Source organism: Urocampus carinirostris, chromosome 20, assembly GCF_059441175.1.
Source record: "Urocampus carinirostris isolate Australia breed hairy pipefish chromosome 20, RoL_Ucar_1.0, whole genome shotgun sequence".
NCBI lineage: Eukaryota > Metazoa > Chordata > Actinopteri > Syngnathiformes > Syngnathidae > Urocampus > Urocampus carinirostris.
The window spans coordinates 13,384,658-13,404,158 of record NC_142368.1 but is presented as its reverse complement, the minus strand read 5'-3'; the positions used below and the strand labels follow the sequence as shown (position 1 = coordinate 13,404,158).

Genomic DNA, 19,501 nt, shown 5'->3' with positions numbered 1-19,501 from the left:
CATTCAGTTCAGAATCTTTGGTGCTTTGTAAAGACTTTGCGAGTTTAATTTAAAATACTGTGTTTTTGTACAGCGTAATTTAACTATGGGTGCCTATGCTTGCAGTGATTATTAAAAATGTAAAAGAATAACATGATAACCATGGAAACAAAGCTTGCAAGGATCAGGAAATACTAACAGGGAACACAAATGCCTAACCAATTACTGATCCTAACGTGTGTAACATTCAGTGCCTCCTAGTGGGACAAAAAACTTTCATCCCTTAAAAAAAGTTGGTTTGTATTTTAGACATAAAATACATGAATTATCACATCAGTGTTAATGTTTATAAAAAAAATCACAAGTTGAGAAATTTGTATTTATTTTACTCTGTGGAATCCCCACTTAAGTTGGCGCCATATATGTCCGACATCCTGCCACCATGCTGTGCTTTGTATCACTGGCCTTCACTCACACCAGACATCACATTGCCATCTAGTGACCAAATTTTACACATTGAGGCTTTAAAAATAAGGAGATGATTAAAGCAGAAGAATCTCCCAAGAGCATGAAAATCCTCTCTTAAAAATAAATTTTAATATTTGATCCAACATCTCCTACCTCCATTGCATCCACCCGCTACTTCACTGTACCAGCTCAAGTCATATCACAGCAAATATCATTTTCTCCCTCAGATGTACAATATATAATATTGCTATAACTTTAGTGAATCATATGCTTGTATATTACTCATAAGTAGTACTCACTATATATTACTTATTTATTTAAATGTAGTTTGATCCAAAAATACACAGTATTCATATTTTCCCGGGGGAGGGGCTTCGTCTTCGGCCCCCGCCCCCCTATCTGTCGGTGCTGGTCTCGGCCAATCGGTTGTTCATGATTCCGAGGGCCCCCACTCCACCGGAGAAGCCATTTTGGGGCTGGCGCGGGGGCCCCAACGCCATTTCCGACAGTTGCTTTTGCATGAGGGCCAAGTTGACCTGTGGGGAAAATAGAATCAGATTAATAAACAGCTAAACAGGAATATATATCTATTTATTTTCATTTGTATTTAATTGTGAATACAGCATGCTAGCACTCGTTTTTGTTTTTTTGGCCCTTGTGGCCCCCCATCTTCTTATTTATAGGGGACTACTTGGGCCCTATTGTTGCTAGGTTACCAAAAGCCTTCACATTTACTCTGTGCATCGAAACTCGATGCTAACCTTCGGTAAAATGAATTTACTCGATACTTTAGAAACAAATTATATTTATTTATATTGATATATATGTATTTATTCCATTAACATGTTTTATATTTTTTATTCTATATATTATTGACTTCTCCGCTTTATTCAGGACATATTTGTCAACTAATTCAGGCAGGTGTGGGCAGCTAAGGGGTCCTTACAGGTCTTCATTAGTTAGTCATGTGACTTGTCATAAAACTGTTAACTACTATACTAATTCAATGCAAAATTATAAAAACCCTCCCAATTAACTCAATTTGTCATAAATCTTTTTTTTTAAAGTATTATAATCTGTTTTCTTTACACTTGTTAATTTATTCAGGCAGGTATGGGCAGCTAAGGGGTCCTTACAGGTCTTCATTAGTTAGTCATGTGACTTGTTGTGAAACTGTTAACTACTATACTAATTCAATGCAAAATTATAAATCCCCCAATTCCTTAATTTGTTATAAATCTTTTTTTTTTTTTAAAGTATTATAAACTGTTTTCTCTAAGAGACACTTGTTAACTTATTCAGGCAGGTACGGGCAGCTAAGGTCCTGATTACTTAGCATGTTCATGCTAATATGTTTTTTTAAATTTGACTGATTAAACACAAAACAAATTCATATTCTAGCTATGAAATGTAAATTAGCATTTTAGCTATGTTGTGTTTATCAAAAGATGAGCTCGCAAAAGCTAAATAAATCCGCGCCAAAATGTGAAGCCAATTCAAGGCGGAATTATAAAAGCTCACTATATATTTTACATTAAAAACTTCACTGTATTATTCAGAAGGTACTTGTCAATTCATTCAGGCGGGTGTGGGCAGCTAAGGGGTCCTCACAGGACCTAATTAGTTAGTCTGGTGACTTTTTGTGAATTCTTTTTGATTTTTGGTCACATTTGACTCGTTGAAGACGACAATTTTGCAATTTTCCCCCAGGAATTTATTTAGTGCCACCGGGGAAGCTCATTATGTGAGAGGTGGGCAAATATTTGGGTTGAGGGACTTATTGGGTTCAAAGATTTGGCCAAAGGGGCCCATCATTCTGGACACCTATCCGATTTTTTTTCCATTTTTTTTTTCATTTTCAATATTTTTTTATTACTATTTTTTTTAAAATAGACACTATATAACTTTATATTTATTTCCAAAACGATTAGTTCAGTCAAATTGGTTTTAAAACACTTGAAATGACAGTTAATAATATCATAGATCCCGTTTCAAGCACTTAATTGGTTTTTTAGTTTCGTAGTATTACTAGTATTACTTTTTTCTACAGTTGAATTTTTGTTGTGTTTCTGTAGTATCTTGTTGTATTGTTGTGGTTTTATCTTTGTAGTATTTTGTACTATGTCTGCAGTAGTATTATTGTAGTAAATGCATTGTTGTATTTTAGTTATACTTCTGGACTATTTCTGTAGTATTTTTGAAATGTGGAATATTTTTTAGTATATCTGTAGTATTTATGTTATAGTTTTCTAGTATTTCCGTTGCAGAATTTGTGTGGTTCGTAGTATTATGTTGTATTACTGTAGTAGTATTTTTGTAGTATCTCAGTAATATTTTTCTCCTAGTATCTTCGTATTATAGTATTACTGTGGTTTTACCTTTGTAGTATTTCAGTAATATTTCTCTACTAGTTTTTTTGTTTTATAGTATTACTGTGGTTTTACCTTTGCAGTATTTTGTACTATGTCTGCAGTAGTATTATTGTGGTAAATCCATTATTGTATCTTTGTTATACTTCTGGATTATTTCTGTAGTATTTTTGAAGTGTGGAATATTCTTTAGTATATCTGTAGTATTTATCTTGTAGTTTTCCAGTATTTCCGTTGTAGAATTTGTGTGGTTCGTAGTTTTATGTAGTATAACTGTAGTAGTATTTTTGTAATATCTCAGTAATATTTTTCTCCTAGTATCTTCGTATTATAGTATTACTGTGGTTTTACCTTTGCAGTATTTCAGTAATATTTCTCTACTAGTATTTTTGTTTTCTAGTATTACTGTGGTTTTACCTTTGCAGTATTTTGTACTCTTTCTCCATTAGTATTATTGTAGTAAATCCATACTAGTATTTTTGTTGTATTTCTGTATTATTTCTGTAGTATTTTCTTAGTGTGGATACATTTTTGTTTCTCTGTAGTATTTTTGTTGTAGTTTTCTAGCATTTCCATTGTAGAATTTGTGTAGTCTGTAGTATTATGTAGTATTACTGTAGTAGTATTTTTTTAGTATTTCAGTTGTAATATTTCTCTACTAGTATCTTTGTATTATAGTATTACTGTGGTTTTATTTGTGTCGTATTTGGTCGTATTTCTGCAGTAGTATTATTGTAGTAAATCCATAGTTGTAATTTCGTTATATTTCGGTCTTATTTCTGTAGTATTTTTGTAGTGTGGATTTTTTTTTGTATATCTGTAGTCTTTTTGTTGTAGTTTTCTTGTATTTCCATTGTAGAATTTGTGTGATCCATAGTATTATGTAGCGTACTGTAGTAGTATTTTTGTAGTATTTCAGGTGTAATATTTCTCTACTCGTATCTTTGTATTATAGTATTACTGTGGTTTTATATGTGTAGTATTTTGTCGTATTTCTGCAGTAGTATTATTGTGGTAAATGCATAGTAGTAATTTTTTTGTATTTCTGTATTATTTCTGTAGTAATTTTGTAGTGTGGAATTTCTTTTTGTAAATCTGTAGTATTTTTGTTGTAGTTTTCTTGTATTTCCATTGTAGACTTTTTGTGGTATGTCCGTAGTATTATTGCAATAGTATTTTTAGTAGTATTTATGTCGTAATATTTCTCTAGTAGTATTTTTGTATTGCACTATGACTGTAGTGGAATTTTTGGAGTATTTCTGTACAATAATGTTTTTGGAAGTAATTCCATGGTAGTATTGTTGTCGTATTTCTGGAAAGAAAAGTAATCGCAGTCATCAATGATATTGAACGGCAATACGTTTTCTAAGCAAACATTTGAAGTATTTTTCAGACATTGACTTCATTTTCTCTCGTTTTCTTCCTCAATCATCCCTCGTTCGTATTATTCAAACGAGAAGGAAGACACGGCAGAAATTCTAATCAGCGGTCTGATGAGACCGCCTGTTGTGTGTTGGTCTTGTGGCGCCACTTATGGAAATCTAAGGACAGATGGCGCCGCTGAGTGTTTTAAGAATTGTTCTAGGGCTTGTTACAAAATTTGTTACAACTCTATATTTTGCCTTGCTGATATTACAGATTTGTTAACTGGTTCTTTGCCATTGACTGCCGAAGAATAGTTCTCAGATATTTACTCATTTAGTAGTTTTACCATCGGCTTCGTTCTCTTTGGCCTCTTCTTGGTGTCACAAGACATGCAGGAGTATGTGACAGTATAGTTGCCATTGTTTACAAGCAATACTACGGACTCCATCCTTTTTGGCCTCTTCCTAGTGTCTCAAGTCAGGCAGTCCCTACTAAGCACTATTTTTTTGGCCTCTTCTTGGTGTCACAAGACATGCAGGTTGCATATAGTGGGCCTGTATTTAGGCATTTTCTGGTATTACTTCCGGCTTCATTTTATTTGGCCTCTTTCTGGTGTATAAAGACAGGCAATCCCTACTAAGCACTATTTTTTTGGCCTCTTCTTGGTGTCACAAGACATGCAGGGTGCATATAGTGGGCCTGTGTTTAGGCATTTTCTGATATTACCTCCGGCTTCATTTTATTTGGCTTCTTCCTGGTGTCTCAAGATAGGCAATCCCTACTAAGCACTATTTTTTCGTCCTTTTCTTGGTGTCATGCATATAGTGGGCCTATATTTGCGCATGTACTGGTATTACTTCAGGCTTCGATCTCTTTAGCCTCTTCTTGGTGCCACAAGACATGCAGGAGTATTTGACGGTATAGTTGCTATATGTTTACTCGTTTGCAAGCAATACTACAGACCCCATCCTTTTTGGCCTCTTCCTGGTGTCCCAAGTCAGGCAGTCCCTACTAAGAGCTAAATTCCTTTTTGGCCTCTTCCCGATGTCACAAGACATGCAGGGTGCATATAGTTGGCCTATGTTTACACATTGTCTGGTATTACTTCAGGCTTCATTGTACTTTGCCTCTTCCTGGTGTCTCAAGACAGGCAGTCCCTACTAAGCACTAATCTTTTTCTGGCCTCTTCTTGGTGTCTCAAGACATGCAGGGTGCGTATAGTGTGCCTGTATTTAGGGATTTTCTGGTATTACTTCCGGTTTCATTTTATTTGGCCTCTTCCTGGTGTCTCAAGACAGGCAATCCCTAATAAGCACTATTTTTTTGGCCTCTTCTTGGTGTCATGCATATAGTGGGCCTATATTTACGCATGTACTAGTATTACTTCAGGCTTCGATCTCTTTAGCCTCTTCTTGGTGTCACAAGACATGCAAGAGTATGTGCCGGTATAGTTGCCATTGTTTACTCGTTTGCAAGCAATACTACGGACCCCATCCTTTTTGGCCTCTTCCTGGTGTCTCAAGTCAGGCAGTCCCTTCTAAGACCTAAAATCCTTTTTGGCCTCTTCCCGATGTCACAAGACATGCAGGGTGCATATAGTTGGCCTATGTTTACACATTGTCTGGTATTACTTCAGGCTTCATTGTACTTTGCCTCTTCCTGGTGTCTCAAGACAGGCAGTCCCTACTAAGCACTAATCTTTTTCTGGCCTCTTCTTGGTGTCTCAAGACATGCACTGTTTTTGCTAGTATTACTTCAGGCTTCATTCTATTTGGCCTCTTTCTTGTGTCACAAGATGTGCAGCTTCATACTTGTATTACCCTGGGTTTCATTCTTTTCAGACTATTCCTGGTCTTATAAAACATGCAGGGTCTTACTGTAGACTCTATCCTTTTTTGGCTTTTTCCCGTTTTTCAGTGACGTGGTAATCTGACTAATTACTAAGCCGTTATTGTTACTGACGGTCAAAATCGATGCGTTACTTTGGTTGCAGAATGCTAACCCCACCTGACGCTGAGTTGTTTACGTCACGTCCTTTCGGATCGCGTCATTATCCAAAATAGCGACTACCATATAGTTAGATAGCGATTACGAATACAGTATTTACTAATGCGGCGAAAGAAAAGGGCGAATTGGTGAATGTGGCAACCGAATCGTGTCGTTAGCGGACGAACCTGCTCTATGACGTGGGAGCCTTTGACCCAGCAATCGAGAGCAGGTTCTCTAAGAGACGCTGTTTTTCTCTTGGGATTGGTCAAATGCGTTTTTTTCAGGATGTTGAGTATAAAAGATGTTTTATAATCTTTTTCTTTGTAGATTTATAAATATTTTCATTTATGTTTCCTATGTTTTTTTATTGTTAATTTTTCTGTATGTCTCCCCCTTTTAAGTCATTTGGAAGAGCAATTTGAGAGCCGCCGTAGTCGGCTCTTTTTAGTGAGCCAAGCCGAAAAAGCCGGTTCTCTAAAAAGAGTTGCAATTCTCATCTCCACAACAGACCATTCGAGTTAGATTTAATGTATTAAACTCACATTATATTTTTTACAGATGGTTATTTTGTTTTATTTTTTACAGTTTATTTTTGTTGCACTTGAAGTGAAGGATAAATATCGAGTGATTCAGTTACTTTTTGGAACTATAACGATCTATCCAACCAACTATGTTCATCCGAACTAATTTGTTTTTTTGTGTTGCGAAAGGAGCAGGTAAAATCTGTATTTGTTCTAGAAATCCTGTTTTGGGAGTGAACAGTTTGTTCCTCTCAATCTTGATGCGGTCAAACATTCACACTCTTTTTGTACAATTGGAGAAGCTCTGACCTTATTGGCGGCAAGAAAGTCCCTCATAGAGATCATCTCCCCGGACATCCTGCGTCCGGCCTCAGTCTCACTCTCATTGACAGCATCAGTCTCTATGGAAACTGGGCTGCGGGCCCTCAAGTGTCCTGGGGCCACCACGTTCCGACGGGGATGGCGTCCCCTTCTGGAGTAGCAACACCAGCAGGGGGCTTCCAGTCTCCTCAGCAGCCAGTTGAGGACCTGCTTGATGACAATGGAGATGACGTTGAAGAGGGAGTAGATGCAGCAGACGCCCGTCAGGATGAACAAAAAGTTCCCCAGCTGGTAGGCCGCCGTGGCGTTGCCCTGGTGGACGAGCCTCTGGCCGCTCACCATGTCACCGAAGCCGATGGTGCTGAAGGCCACGAAGCAAAAGTAAAGCGAGTCCAGGTAGCCCCAGCCCTCAGCCGTGGAGTACATGAGCGAGGCACAACAAGACACCACGATCGCCGCTAGTCCCAGGATAAGCATGACGCAATAGACCGAAGGCTTCCAGCCGGAGAGGTCCGTCCCTTTTCTGGGGCCGACCCCCCGATCGGTCTGGGGCGCCACCTCGCCCTTGTGCCGGTGCTCGTGGCAAGATTTGAGGACCACGGCAATGACTGTAATGACGCGCTCCAGGAAGAGGTTGAAGAAGAGGATGGTGGCTGCGCATCCGAGAAGACCGTAGAACATCAAGAAGACTTTGCCTGCGATGGTGGCCGGTGTGGTCATTCCGAAACCTTGGACAAGAAGAACGAATCTTGAAAAATGGATACCTGGTTGCCACAAATTTGTCTCTAATAAACCTCATGAAAAATAAGAAACTGCTACTTTGTCTTGGCCTGGTTTTGGTTTCAACTGCTCAAAGTCTTGGTCTTACCATCTACATCTCTGGGTCTGGTGTCCTGATTTTGGCTGAATCTCAACCCCCAAAAGTCTTGATCAGGTTTTGGTTTTGATCTTCTTAGGCAGGGGTTGCCCACCTTTTTCAATCTCAGTGCTACTTTTTGTTACTAATTAGCGCATAGGGCACCCAGTTCCATCGGCATTTCTAAATGAAAAAACTTGTTATTTGTCAGGGATAGACATTATTAAAACTATTTAGTGGCTATATTTGCACAGATAAAATACATGTATATAGTTTAATTCTACATGATGGTGGAAGCAAAGAACTCACGTCCTTCTTGGCTGAGGTCCCGAACAGAGAGAGGGAGTGTTTATTAACGTCAGAGGAATCAGTACAGACAAGAACACGACTTCAAAATAAAAGAATACAAGATTGATAAAAGTACAAGATATATAATTACACTCATTGTTAAAACGTTACTTTATGTGTGTGTTTGTATGAGAAACATTGTTTTTATATTTAGTAATATAAAAACAAGCTAATTACCTTGAGAAAGAAATTCAAGAGATTTACATTGAAAACCTGACATATTATGGGTCAAATATTTGGAAGTAGGGTCAAATAGAGTCAGGTAACCGCAAAAAAAATCATTTTACTCGAAAATCACAATGACACAGCACTGATGAGCTATTTTCAGAACAGGTCTGCAGGCACCTCAGTTGTCCTTGAAGGCACCATGGTGTTGGGGGGCATCACATCGGAGACCACTGTTGTAAAGACGTTGTCTGTTATGTGTCTCTACCTCCTTAAGTCTTGGTTTGATCATCGACAAGTTTTGGTCTGGACAAGTCTCAATATCTTGGTCTTATTTGATCTCGAAATCCCAAAGTATTGGCCTTCAAAATTTAGCCCAGTCTTGTTTTGTTTTTTTAATCTCCAACTCTTTGTATAGTGACCATTAACCTCCTAACTTTCTTTTCTGGTTTTGCTTTAAACCTTCTATAGACCTAGTTTGATATTTGTTTCAACCTCCTTAAATCTTATTTTTTAAAATCTGAACAAGTCTCAATGTCTTAGACTTATGGGACCTTAAAATCTGAAAATATTGGTCTTGACTCATCCTCTGCCTTCAAAAGTCTTGACCTTGATCTTAACCTCCTTGAGTACTGGTCGCGGTCTTATGATCTACAACTCTTGTTCTGGTGTCACTTCATCTCCTAGTAACATTCTAAAGTATTTGTCCGTTATCCATTACAACTTCCTTAAATCTTGGTCTTATCATCCACATGTCTTGGTCTGGACAAAATCTCAAAGTATTGATCTTGACTCAGCATCTGGCTTCAACAACTTTGACCTGGTCCTGGTGTCAACCCGCCTGAGTCTCAGTCTTTTCTTGCTCTTATGTGACTTTGACATCCAAAGAACTGATTGTGACTCAGCCTCTGCCTCCAAAGCTTTGATCTTGGTCTCATCCTTCCAAAGTCTAGGTCTGGTCTTAGTCTTGTGTGACCTTGACATCTGACTGTATTGGTATTGACTCGGTCTCTGCCTTCAAAAGCCTTTGGTTGGTCTTCGTTTCAAACTCGTTTAGTCTTGGTCATCTCAGTCTTATCGCCAATCTTTGGTCTGGTGTCACTTAACCTCCTTAAGACAAGGAAGTACCGTATTTTCCGCACTATAAGGCGCACCGGGTTATAGGGCGCACCCCTAAAAAATAGTTTTTGGTCCTATATTTGACATACATTAGACGCACCGGATTATAAGGCGCTATAATGGGAACGTCGACAAAACAGTCAGATAGTTCAGTCCAACTTATTACCCCCTTAACATTACGAAAGCTTGCAAAGAAGCAAATACGTGTCTCAGACACGTGCGGATGCGGTGTCCGTACGATGTCACTCAAATGCATCGTTCCAAATATCATTCGGAAGGTTAAAGACTTGGGATTCAAGAAATGCCAACCATTCCTTAGTTTCTATTTTCTTTTCCGCTCGCAACTTTACCGTGCATATGACAATAAAAACTTGGAATTGAGTTTAATTTAAAAATAGACTCTCCATTCCATTCATTATCTGCACCGCTTATCACAGAAACATCGAGTTCAGTCTGAAACAAGATACAGGGAAAATATATAGCCGGAGTAGCTCACCGAAGTCGTCGTGTTCAATAATAATGTGCAACCATGGTCCTCTTATATCTGTGAGTGTAGTAAATCCAGGAGAATATTTATAAATACAGAATAGTAAAAAATGCTTTCTCTATGCCGTCAACCCAACGTGTGATTCACATTCATCTTTTTCGCCAATTGCAGGCTTTGTTTTGCCGCTTTAGCCTATGCCAGCCTGTAAATGCTAAAAAGGATCCGCCCCCTTTACCTCCGAATAACTTTAGCCAATAGTGATCGATTCAACTGAAGATTGACACATTTTTTTCGGCCAATTGCAGGCTTTGTTTTGCCGCTTTAGCCTATGCCAGCCTGTAAATGATAAAAAGGATCCGCCCCCTTTACCTCCGAATAACTTTAGCCAATAGTGATCGATTCAAATGATGATTGACACATTGGTTAGGAAATGAAACGCCGGTAAATAAATCCCAGCATACACCGCGTTCGGGGGAAAATCTAGTCGGCGGCTGCTTGCCTTAGTTGCAAGACTTTGCGACTTAATATTGATCCATATATAAGGCGCACTGTATTATAAGGCGCATGGTCAGCTTTTGAAAAAAATAAAGGCTTTTAGGTGCGCCTTATAGTGCGGAAAATACGGTATTTGGTTTCGGTCTTTATATGAGCCCAAACCTTCAAAAATCATTGCTTAGTGTCTGTCCCAACTTTAGCAAGTCTTTGCTTCCTTTGTTCTCCCCCGTGTGGCGTAGGTGACCTTTTCACACAGGAACTGTTCTGAAGTCTGGAGATGTCCGCCTAGCCAATTAGCGACGAGTTAGCGACAGAAACGCGATCGGTGATCGACAACCAGACTTCGTTCCTGTCCTTCTGGGTCGGGGACATGAGTACCGACCCCCCTGACACCACTTGTGTGGAGCGGAATCCAGTTTGTTCATTACAGAGGAAAAATATTGAACATTGAGTCGATGCTCAGGAAAACAAATGTGTCACCCAACTGTCTTGGGACAAATATATTGGATTTACAATGTGGGGGGGGGGGCATGATTTGTGTCGGATGACGCCTGAAGACAATCGTATAGATCACAGGTGTCAAACAGGCGGTTCGCGGGCCAGATCAGGCCCACCAATGGCGTAAATCCGGCCCGCAAGACAATCGTGAGAGAAGCGCAAGAGGAAAATGAGCTGTAGTTTTAAATATTTATTTGGGGCGGCAGTAGCTCAGGAGGTAGAGCGCTCGTCTTGGGATCAAGGGATCCCAGTTCAAATCCCGGCTCGTCCGTGTTACATGTCGAAGTGTCCTTGGGTAAGACACTGAACCCCTAATACCCCCAATAAGCAGGTTAGCGCCTTACATGGCTGCAAGGGAAATGTGGAGCACATTGTAAAGCGCTTTGGGTAGTCATTGACTTGAAAAGCGCTATATAAATGCAGTTCATTTCATTTCATTATTTCCACCGGATGTCACCCAAGCCAGTTAACACTTACAAAACAACTGTGGTAGTATTTTTCAGTTTCTCTCTCACTTTCTTCTTTTTTATTTTTTTCTCCTCTCTCTTTTTCACTCTCTTTTTTCTCTCTTTTCTCTTTTTCTCTCTCACTCTCCAATTCTTTCTCTTTTTATTTCCTCTCTCTGTAATTTATGCTGTAATTGTCTTTCTTTCTATTTTTCTCTTTCTTTCTGACCCTCTCTTTCTCCCCCCTTTTTTAATCTCTCTCTCGCCTCACTTTGTCTCTTTTCCCCCTGCTCACTCTTTTACTCTTTCTTTCTCTGTCATTTCACTTCTCTCATTCTTTTTATCTTTCTCTTTCTCTCTTCATTAATTTCTTTTTTCTTTTATTTCTCCATCCATATCTCAATTCTGCTCTCTTTTTCTCTCACTGTTACTCTGTCTCCCTTGTTCTCCCTATCTGTTTATCGTTCTCTCTCTCCTTCCCCCTCTTTCTCTCTCTTTCTTTAAACGTACTAGTCCGGCCCCTGTGAGATTTTTTTTATAGCATTTTTGGCCCCCAACTAAAACGAGTTTGACACCTCTGGTATAGATGAAGTACTAATTCACCTTTTTGTGCTAAATCGATGTTTTTTTTTAACTCTGGCTTTCCTTTGTCAGGTTTCATTTTTGCCCATAAAATATATTCTAAATGCTAGTCATTTTTTCTTGTGGAGCGCTTAATCACAAAAAGGGCTGTACAGACTATTATCACACCATCCCCTGATCTGAAACCAACATGAAGGCAAGGAAAAACTCAAAAATGTAAGCATACTAATTGGCCGACTGACTTTTTTTTTTCTCGAAGAGTAAACCTTTATTTACAAGTCATACACAAAATGGATTTTAATAATCAAGTTTCCATTTAATGCCAAAATTCTCAGTGTCTTGCAAACGGATGAAATTAATGTACCGTATTTTCCGCACTATAAGGCGCACCTAAAAGCCTTTATTTTCTTTCAAAAGCTGACCATGCGCCTTATAATACAGTGCGCCTTATATATGGATCAATATTAAGTCGCAAGGTCTCGCAACAAAAGCAAGCAGCCGCTGACTAGATTTTTCCTCGTAGGCGATGTGGTCCGCGGTGTATGCTGGGATACATATGCAGGCGTTTCATTTCCCAGCCAATGTGTCAATCATCATTTGAATCGATTACTATTGGCTAAAGTTATTCGGAGGTAAAGGGGGCGGATCCTTTTTATCATTTACAGGCTCGCATAGGCTAAAGGGGCAAAACAAAGCCTGCAATTGGCCGAAAAAGATGAATGTGAATAGCAAGTTTGGTTGTCTACGGCATAGAGGAAACATGTTTTACCATTCTGTATTTGTAAATATTTTACTCTCCTGGATTTACTACACTCACGGATATAAGAGGACCATGGTTGCACAGTATTATTGAACGCAACGACTTCGGTGAGCTACTCCCGCTATATATTTTCCCAGTATCTTGTTTCAGAGTGATATCGATGTTTCTGTGATGGGTCTTTTTTAAAATTAAACTCAATTCCAAGTGTTTATTGTCATATGCACAGTAAAGTTGCGAGCGAAAAAGAAAATAGAAACTAAGGAATGGTTGGCATTTCTTGAATCCCAAGACTTTAACCTTCCGGATGATATTTGGAACGATGCATTTGAGTGACATCGTACGGACACCGCATCCGCACGTGTCTACGACACGTATTTGCTTCTTTGCAAGCTTTGGGAATGTAATAAGTTGGACTGAACTATCTGACTGGTTTGTCGGCGTTCCCATTGTAGCGCCTTATAATCTGGTGCGCCTTATGTATGGAAAATATAGGATCAAAAACTATTTTTTTGGGGGTGCGCCCTATAACCCGAAGCGCCCTATAGTGCGGAAAATACAGTAATCAGGATTCATACACCTGTTTTCATGGCCAAATTCAAGCACTTTTCAAGAATTACTATTATTGTATTGTTTTTCCTTTTTATCTGAAATTAGATTTTTGGTCACCAGGGATACAAACAGAAATCTATTTTAGCTAGTAATATAACAATACAGCATCCAAGGTGAGAATATCATGGAAAAAACTAACAAACCAACTTAATAAATAGTCAATGACTGACAGTCTTTTTGGCAGTGGTTAGCACTTGTGCGGCACAGTTCATGTCATGGGAACCTCCTTCGTGGGTTCAAATCCAGCTCCAGACTTCCTGTGCGGAGTTTGTATGTTCTCCCCGTGCTTGCGTGGGTCTCCTCCGGGCACTCCGGTTTCCTCCCACGTTCCAAAAACATGCATTTCAGGTGAATTGGCCGGTCCAAATTGTCCCTAGGTGTGAATGTGCGAGTGAGTTGTCTGCCCCTGTGTGCCCTGCGATTGGCTGGCAACCAGTTCAGGGTGTCCCCTGCCCACTGCCCGGTGATTGCTGGGATGGGCTCCAGCACCCCCGCGACCCTACTGAGGATAAGCGGTGTAGCTAATGAGATGAGATGAGATAACTTTAAATTTCATTTACATACATAAAGAGATTTTTTTAAATGTGTTTATTACTATCTTTTGAATGTATTCATTAATTATTTTAGTTTTATTATTTGTGTATTTCCACCATCTTTTCCGATTATTTTGAAAAGAAATGGAGAAATCGAATTGCAATTTAATATTCTGTACCTGAGAAAGCATTTCTACCCAAAGGTTTGGATTTTGGTATAAATATGAAGTTATTAATATTAAACCCAAAATTCGAAAAATGTTTACAAAATTATAAGGTACATCACAGGCAAGCACTATGCACGGATGCTTTAATGGGGATACAAGTTTTAAGTGTGTCAGTTTTAATATTGCTTATGCTCGGTATTTGTTTATTTCTCCAACCTTTTGCCAGCCAAGAGGTACATTTTTTTTACTAATTGGGTACATTCTTTTACTAATTAGCGCATAAGACACCCAGTTTTATATGTTTTTCTAAAACTTATCTTGTTATTACTATGTTGTTACTATGTTATTACCACGGTAACTATTGGAAGTACGGTAGAGTTAAATGGACTCAGTCAACCACTAACATATCATTTGACTAGAAAATCACAATGACCCAGGGCTGATGAGCTATTTTCAGAACCTGATTCTTTAGGGGCCCATTAAAGCCCAACACTGGAGACCCCTGAACCATGGAGACATTGGAGACCCCTGGTATAGAGTAGTTTCACCAAGACCCCATGCATTCTTCTTAAATAAGTGGGTATATAAAGGAAACTATCCATGACAGTGAAAGAAGTAAAAAAAAAATCAGCTGAATGTAAGTGCAGAGTGAGCATAATAAGTACGGGGGAATTGGAGATCAATTGAACAGGAAAAGCCCAAAAGGAGTGATGTTTTTGTTGCACCGTCAAAAGTTCTATTTTTTGGGGGGCTTACCGATAGTAGAGACCACGGTCCCGACGAAGTAGAAAGCCCCCGCAAAGTCCCACCTGGGTCGGACGCTGTCCACACGGATGCCGGCCAGGTTAGCTTCCTCGTAGCGGCGCAGGAACTGCTCCAGTTCCTTCCGACTCAAGTTATAGGTTCTTCGGAAGATCTCGAAGCTTCGCGCCCATCGCTCCTTGGCCTGCCGCTCCTGGGGCTGCTCCAGCGCCGAGAAGACGGCGGCGCCCCCTAGCAGGTACAAAGCGATCAGCAGAGCCAGAAGGAGGAACCTGGCGTTGTCCTCGTTCATCTCCCCGTTTGCATGGTGCCGCTTGCGGAGGCAGCAAGCGGCGGCGAGAAGTGAGAAGCGCCCGGCTGCCGACCTGTGGATGCTGCCCGAGCGCTCTAGTGAGAATCACCCATCTCGTCCCCCGCTTTGTCCCCCCCCGCCTCGTCCCCCGCCCCCCCGCCTCGCCAGAGCCTGTGTTTCATGCACGCCGCATTAGCCGCCAGAGACCACGGCTTCAGCGCAGCTTACCGTACCTCATAACGTACAGTGGAACCTCGGTTCTCGACCATAATCAGTTCCAGAACCCTGTTCGAAAACCGATTTGTTCAAACACCGAAATCATTTTCCCCATTAAAAATAATGTAAATCGTTTTAATCCGTTCCAACACCCCGAATCTTTACCATGAATGTTTAAGAGGGGAAAAAGATGGAACATGAAAGAGGAGACATAGACAAAGTACACAGGGAGAGAGAGAACAAAAACGTGACATAATTAGTAAAGGAAAAAGAAAGCAGGAGAGAAGAAAAAAAAGAGGAGAGAGGGGGAAGAAGAAGGATGAAAATAAGAAAGAAAGGGAGAGAAAGTGACCAGAAAAAAATGAGTGAAGGAATGAACAGAGAGAGAAAGAACAAAAAAGAGAACGACATCGAGAGAGAGAATATAAAAGAGAGAGGGAAAAAGATGGAATAAGAAAGGGGGGACAGAGAGAAAGAATAAGTGAAAGGGTAAATAAAAGAGAAAAGGCAAGAGAGAGAGAGCAAAAGAAAGAAAAGGAGAGAAAATGGTAGAGAAAAAGAGACAAAATTAGAAAAGGGAGTGTTAAAAGTAAGAAAGCAGGAGATAAGGAAATAAAGAGGAGAGAGGGAAGATATACAGAATGAAAATAAGAAAGAAAGGGAGAGCAAGTGACCAGGAAAATGAGCAAAGGAGTGAAGACAGAGAGTGAACAAAAATGAGAAAATATAAAAAAAGAGAGAGGGAAAAAGATGGAACAAGAAAGAGGAGACATAGACAAAGAACACAGGGAGAGAGAGAACAAAAAAGTGACATAATTAGAAAAGGAAAAAGAAAGCGGGAGAGAAGGAAATGAAGAGGAGAGAGGGGGAAGAAGAAGGATGAAAATAAGAAAGAAAGGGAGAGAAAGTGACCAGAAAAAAAAGAGTGAAGGAATGAACACAGAGAGAGAGAACAAAAAAGAGAACGACATCGAGAGAGAGAATATATAAAAGAGAGAGGGAAAAAGATGGAATAAGAAAGGGGGGACAGAGAAAAAAGTGAGTAAAAGAGTAAATAAAAGAGAAAAGGCAGGAGAGAGAGAAAAAAGACAGTGAGGAAAAAGAAAGAAAAGTGGTAGAAAAAAAGAGGAGGCGGGAGTGTAAAAAAAGAAAAGAAGTGTAAAAAAGTAAGAAAGCAGGAGAGAAGGAATAAAGAGGAGAGAGAAAGAGACAGTGACCAGAAAGATATCATCAGAAATACAGAAAGAAAGGGAAAGAAAAAGACCAGAGAAAAAGAGCAAAGGAGCGAACACACAGAGATAACAAAATAGAGAAAGAGAGAGAGAGAGAGAGAGAATATAAAAAAGAGAGCACAAGAGAGAGGGAAAAAGACGGAACAAGAAAGGGTGGAAAGAGAATAAAAGACAAAAGGCAGGATAGAGAAAGAGAGAGAGAAAAGAGACAGTGAGAAAAAGAAAGAAAAGGAGAGAAAGTGGTCGAGAAAAAGAGACAGAATTAGAAAAGGGAGTGTAAAAAAAGTAAGAAAGCAGGAGAGGAGAGAGAGAGGGAAAGAGATCATCAGAAATACAGAAAGAAAGGGAGAGAAAGTGAGCAAAGGAGTGAACACAGAGAGAGAACAAAAAAAGAGAAAGAGAGAGAATATAAAAAAAGCACAAAAAAGAAAGGGAAAAAGACGGAACAAGAAAGGGGGATATAGAGAAAGAGAAAGTGAGAAAAAGAAAGGAAGCAAGAGAAAGAGAGAAAGCGGTCGAGAAAAAGAGACAGAATTAGAAAAGGGAGTGTCAAAAGTAAGAAAGCAGGAGAGAAGGAAATAAAGAGGAGAGACAAAGAGAGAGAAAATCCTAAATCTCAAGTTACTTTGAAAGTGGCCGAATTAACAACGTCGCCGTGCCCGATTTGGCCCCCGGGCCGCACCTTTGACGACCCGAACCATTGTTTACTATCATCGATTCGACTTCCTGTCTACATACACTCACCAATAGAGGAATGCTAGGGTGGGATCCCGTAAACAATGGCGGAATATGGAATGGTTCCCAGGACCAAAATCCAATTCCCCCACTCTGCACAATTTAAAATCCGATACGGCGGCCATTAATCGCGCCACTGTATTGACACGCCGGAGTTAACTCAGCGGGGGGCGCTAAATTCTCACCTTCCCGAATTCCCCCGTTCCGCTCGTGCGTCATTGTGACGGTGTCCCCACTTTACGCTTGGGTCCTTCCATTCCTGTCCCTGTGACATCAAATACTATCATTTTCTAGTATTTTTATGTCTGCTTTACTGCCCTCTAGTGTAGTACACACAGACATACACGCAGGATAAAATCCTTTGAATTAGTACCTCTACTTACAAATTGAATTCGTTCTGGGAGTAGAAACCTGAAAAATTCTTAAGTAGAGTCGCCTTTTCAATGTAAATGCGCTAATCCGTTCCAGGCACCGCAAAAGTACATGAATTGTTATGCGTTCTACCCATGATGAATGACACATAACAGAGAGAGTGAGAAAAAGAAAGGAAGCAAGAGAGAGTGAAAGAGAGAAAAAAGAAAGAAAAGGAGAGAAAGAGACAAAGTAAGAAAAGGAAGTGTAAATAAGTAAGAAAGCTGGAGAGAAGGCAATAAAGAGGAGAGAGAGGGACAGAGATCATCAGAAATACAAAAAGAAAGGGGGAGAAAGGGACCAAAACAACTCTGAGTAGAGGAGTGACCACCGAGAAAGAGAGAGAGAACAAAAAAGAGACCAGAAAAAAATGGTGAGAGAGAGAGAGAGAGAGAGAGAGAGAGAGAGAGAGAGAGAGAGAGAGAGAGAGAGAGAGAGAATGGTCGAAAAAAAAACAATTAAAAAAGGGAGTGTATTAAAGCAGGAGAGAAGGAAATAAAGAGGAGAGAGACAGGGGAAGAGATCATCAGAAATGGAGAAAGAAAGTGACCAAAACAACTCCGAGCAATGGAGGGAACACAGAGGGAGAGAGAGAGAGAACAAAAAAGAGAAAGACATCAAGAGAGAGGGAAAAAGACGGAACAAGAAAAGGAGGGCAGAGAGAAACAGTGAGTGAAAGAGAAAAGGCAGGATAGAGAAAGAGAGAAAGAAAAGAGACATTGAGAAAAAGAAAAAAAAGGAGAGAAAATGGTCAAGAAAAAAAGACAAACTTAGAAAAGGGAGTGTAAGAAAGCAGGAGAGAAGGAAATAAAGATGAGAGAGAGAGAGGGGAAGAGATCGTCAGAAATACAGAACGAAAATAAGAAAGGGAGAGAAAGAGACCAGAAAAAATTGGTGAAGGAGTGAACACCGAGAGAGGGAGAGAACAAAAAAGAGGAAGACACCGAGAGAGAGAATACAAAAAAGAGAGAGGGAAAAAGACGGAACAAGAAAGGGGGGAAAGAGAGAGTGAGTGAAAGCAAGAGTAACTACTACCCATGTTGAATGACACATAAGATGCTGGACAGCTATCATTTTGCATCAAGCCATTTTGACAATGCCTATATGCTGTTGGCTGAACTTTCGCCCACAATGCCTCACCCTCTCTTTGTCGAGTCTTGTGTGATTCGTAAAGAATTTTTGAGTTGCTGCAACACAACACTGTTTATTTGTACTTTATCTATCCGCTATCCAGAAATGCTAAAGGAAGAAACAAAAACATGACAACCATGGAAACAAAGCTTGCGATGATGAAGAAAAAAAAATAAAAAATCACATGATTTAGAACCCTCACAACCCACGGGGTGGACGACATATAAGAATTCTGTTTTCATTTTCTGTTCCGCCTCCATGGAAAGTGAATTTGAACTCGCAGTTTCCCATATTTTATTTTGAAAGAGACTCAGAAGTGACATTACATTGGGAGTCATATTGGCTTGATATTTACAAAATGTTCATTGCTGCATGGCATTTCCTCATATGCTTGACCCAGTTTCTGTACGTTTTTGGATAATTTCCTGTGTAGATAGATATTTTTGTTGTATTTTACTAAAATATGGTGTCAGACCTACTGTATTTTGTTTGTATCGTTCAGTTTTACTCTCTTATAGAACTCGGATGCTGATCTCGACTCTCACCTTTTTCTAAGAGGAAACACGCAACGATGGCAGTACACCCCGCCCCACTGTTGCATCCACCCACTACTCCATTGTACCAGTTCAATTAAAAATCTTTTTT

At 39.7% G+C, this 19,501-nt stretch overlaps 1 protein-coding gene and 1 long non-coding RNA gene across 2 annotated transcripts in view; one reads left to right on the top strand and one right to left on the bottom strand.

The window, feature by feature from the left end:
- LOC148346298 (uncharacterized) overlaps window positions 1–19,501 on the top strand; it is a 78,595-nt gene that overhangs the window by 844 nt on the left and 58,250 nt on the right. The window lies entirely within an intron of this gene.
- On the bottom strand, window positions 174–17,533 carry kcnk13b (potassium channel, subfamily K, member 13b). The gene is made up of 4 exons (XM_088325634.1): window positions 17,500–17,533; window positions 14,834–15,226; window positions 7,001–7,740; window positions 174–983 (listed from the first exon to the last, which is right to left on the bottom strand). Exons 1-4 carry the CDS (start codon window positions 17,531–17,533, stop codon window positions 843–845), a joined length of 1,308 nt encoding a protein of 435 aa, XP_088181760.1. The 3' UTR covers window positions 174–842.

What these genes read in the sequence shown, in the direction of transcription:
- kcnk13b (XM_088325634.1), bottom strand. Translation starts at nt 17,533, where the DNA reads ATGACGCACGAGCGGAACGGGGGAATTCGGGAAG. An exon ending in GAACGGGGGAATTCGGGAAG is followed by an intron (nt 15,227 to 17,499) that starts GTGAGAATTTAG and finishes GATTCTCACTAG; the next exon opens with AGCGCTCGGGCAGCATCCAC. An exon ending in ACTTTCTTGCCGCCAATAAG is followed by an intron (nt 984 to 7,000) that starts GTCAGAGCTTCT and finishes TTTTCCCCACAG; the next exon opens with GTCAACTTGGCCCTCATGCA.